General features: G+C 43.4%; 1 protein-coding gene across 2 annotated transcripts; it reads left to right on the top strand.

The window, feature by feature from the left end:
- The first annotated feature begins 398 nt into the window (after nt 1-398).
- Nucleotides 399-2,167, top strand: LOC109196818 (nuclear factor 7, ovary-like). Of its 2 annotated transcripts, none has more exons than XM_025906193.1 (2): nt 399-555; nt 669-2,167. In XM_025906193.1, exon 2 carries the CDS (start codon nt 674-676, stop codon nt 2,069-2,071), a length of 1,398 nt encoding a protein of 465 aa, XP_025761978.1. In that variant the 5' UTR covers nt 399-555; nt 669-673; the 3' UTR covers nt 2,072-2,167. The 2 variants fall into 2 exon arrangements, with proteins under 2 accessions (XP_025761978.1, XP_025761977.1); XM_025906192.1 differs by having other exon boundaries at nt 401-555; nt 657-2,167.
- The last annotated feature ends 946 nt before the right edge of the window (nt 2,168-3,113 follow it).

Here is a 3,113-nt window from a genome sequence, read left to right as displayed (position 1 = left end):
TGTTTTCCAATCTCAGTAACTTTGACACAGTAATATCTGCTTCAATATTTACACCTCTGATGAAATTTCACAAGTGTTAGCTTTATTTTGATACCAAGATTGTAAGGACAATTGCAGAGAAATAATCAATTAAATTTGGGCATTGCATTTTCAAGCAGAAAGCTCAGAAACACCCTTGGGGCTTAAGAAGTTAACAGATTGTTGAGGAATGTTTTTGAGTCATTATACTTTAAACTATTGTGTTAATGTCAGGTGATTTTCTAATCTTCCACCATATAGTTTTTACAATTCATCTTGGATTTTTCTCTTGTTGTGACTTGTTTTACGGCTGCTGCCAGATGTGAAACACACCCATGTTACAGGACCGCACCTCACATGACTCAGCTCAAAGCAACCAGGAAACGGGCTGTTCCTCTTCCTAAGAGAAGAGCACAGACCATCAGACTGAGTTCAGACCAAACTAGCAGCTTCCTCTGAGTGAGTCCAGCTACAGGAGAGAAAAGTGGAAAACTCCAACACTGCTGCTTCAAGCTGCTGACGCTCCACACACTGAATGTGAGTTTGAGCAAAAACACAACTCAAAGAAAGTTTCAGTGAAGGTCGTAGAGGAGGGAGGGGAGCCAGGACTGACTGTACTTCCTGTCTGCTGTTTTCAGCTTCACTCACAGACTCAATGGCTTCCAGATCAGAGGAGGATCTCTGCTGTCCGGTCTGTCAGGAGGTCTTCAGAGATCCTGTTCTTCTGTCATGTAGCCACAGCTTCTGTAAAGACTGTCTGAAGAGATGGTGGAGAAAAAAAAGGGAACGTGAGTGTCCAGTTTGTAAAGAAATATCTTCAAAAAAGAATCCACCTTTAAACCGAGCTTTAAAGAACCTGTGTGAGTCGTTCTTACAGGAGAGAGATCAGAGAGCTTCAGAGGCTCTCTGCAGTCTGCACTCTGAGAAACTCAAACTCTTCTGTCTGGACCATCAGCAGCCAGTGTGTGTCGTCTGCAGAGACTCAGAAAAACACACCAAACACAGATTCAGACCCATCGATGAAGCTGCACAACAACACAAGAAGGAACTTCAGGAAACTCTGGAGCCCTTAAAGAAGAAGTTAAAGGTTTGTGAAGAAGTTCAAGTGAAGTTTGGACAAACAGCAGAACACATTAAGGTCCAGGCCCGACACACAGAGAGGCAGATTAAGGAGCAGTTTAAGAAGCTTCACCAGTTTCTAGCAGAGGAAGAGGAGGCCAGGCTGGCTGCACTGAGGGAGGAAGAGGAGCAGAAGAGTGGGATGATGAAGGAGAAGATGGAGGCTCTGAGCAGAGAGATAGCAGCTCTTTCAGACACAGTCAGAGCCACAGAGGAGGAGCTGAGAGCTGAAGACGTCTCATTCCTGCACAACTACAAGGCTGCAGTGGAAAGAGTCCAGCGCTGCCCCCTGCTGGATGATCCACAGCTGCCCTCAGGGGCTCTGATAGACCAGGCCAAACACCTGGGCAACCTGACCTTCAACATCTGGAACAACATGAAGGACATGGTCTCCTACACTCCTCTCATTCTGGACCCAAACACTGCTCATCCACACCTCATCCTGTCTGAAGATCTGACCAGTGTGAGATATGGAGGAGGAGAGAGGCAGCAGCTTCCTGATATTCCAGAGAGGTTTGATCGTTTCTATTCTGTCCTGGGCTCTGAGGGTTTTAACTCAGGGACTCACAGCTGGGATGTTGATGTTGGAGACAGTAAAGGGTGGTTACTGGGTGTGTTGGCAGAGTCTGTGCAGAGGAAGGGAAGCATACTGTCTGAAATATGGAGAATAGGGTTGTTTGATAATAAATACTACAGACTCTCACAATCACCTCCTCACACTGCTCTCTCAGTCCAGAAGAAGCTCGAGAGGATCAGAGTGAATCTGGACTGGAACAGAGGAAAGCTGTCGTTCTCTGATCCTGATACTAACACACACATACACACCTTCACACACACTTTCACTCACAGGATGTTTCCATACATTAGCACTATTTCTGGTAAAGTGAAGGTGTTGCCATTGAAGGTGTCAGTGTCAGTGGAGCAGATGAGTTGAGGATGATGATGTTTCTAATGTTGTTTCCTGTCAGTGAATTGAAGCTGTTAAACTGCAGCTGTCCTCCTGCTGCCTCGTTGTTCCAAAGCTCTTTGTTTCTCTTTTAGTTCTCACTGTTTCTTTCTGTTTCTGCTGTCCACCTTTTCACATGGAAAATCATTTCACTGTTTCTCACTGAATGACTCCCCAAACTAGATTTGAAATTCTATCAAGTTTCTAATCATTACAAGTGATTCATGTTTCTATTTGATGTGTAAATGGAGATGATTTAGTTTGCTGGGATATGGACTGACATGTGTTGAATGGGAGGAGCAGTTTGTTGTTGTCTTCTTGTCTGTTTATGACAACAATAAATATATTGTTGAAACAATGATTCATGTTTAACTCCATATATGAAATGTTTCTGATATTTGGATTCTGTTTGATTAAAGACTTTCTTCATGACACAAATGAGATTTCAGTGTATTAATAGAACTAAATAAGCTCAGAGTTGAAAGGCTGCAGTATTATGTACGTGCTTCACTGTCAGTATCTTCAGGGGGATTCAAAGGGAAACATCAAACTGCTGTAATGAGATAAACTAGTTGGGCTGAACACACTTATCTGTAGTTTGTCTCCATCCAGGATCATCAGAATATAATGAACATGTGTGAAGAGCCAAAAAATGCTGCTCCCCTCTCAGCATGATGAGCTCCAGCCTTTGTTAACAGGACAACAGGAAACATGAGACAACTTTCAGAGACAGTAACCAACTGTGGCCACAAGATGGCAGCAGCTGATCTGAGATCCTTTATTGGACAGAACGACTCTGCTCTGTGACGTCATCAGAGAGACGGCCTTCACTTTGATAGATCTGACGTCATGTCTGCACTGCGATGATGAAAGCTGATAAACACATTGTTATTGATCCATGAAATCACCTCTGTCCTCTCAAGTGTAGCTGTTTACAGAGCTAAAGAAGTCCTTCATCATCAACACAGAAAAACATGTATTTTCTGTATTAAGTGACGTCATCCTCACTCTAACCTCTTACATACATTCT

The sequence above is a fragment of the Oreochromis niloticus genome, linkage group LG3, assembly GCF_001858045.2.
Source record: "Oreochromis niloticus isolate F11D_XX linkage group LG3, O_niloticus_UMD_NMBU, whole genome shotgun sequence".
Classification (NCBI taxonomy): domain Eukaryota; kingdom Metazoa; phylum Chordata; class Actinopteri; order Cichliformes; family Cichlidae; genus Oreochromis; species Oreochromis niloticus.
The sequence above is the reverse complement of the archived record's forward strand: the minus strand, read 5'-3'. Positions and strand labels throughout refer to the sequence as shown.

Coding starts and splice junctions, on each gene's coding strand:
- LOC109196818 (XM_025906193.1), top strand. CDS start 674: ATGGCTTCCAGATCAGAGGAGGATCTCTGCTGTCCGGTCTGTCAGGAG.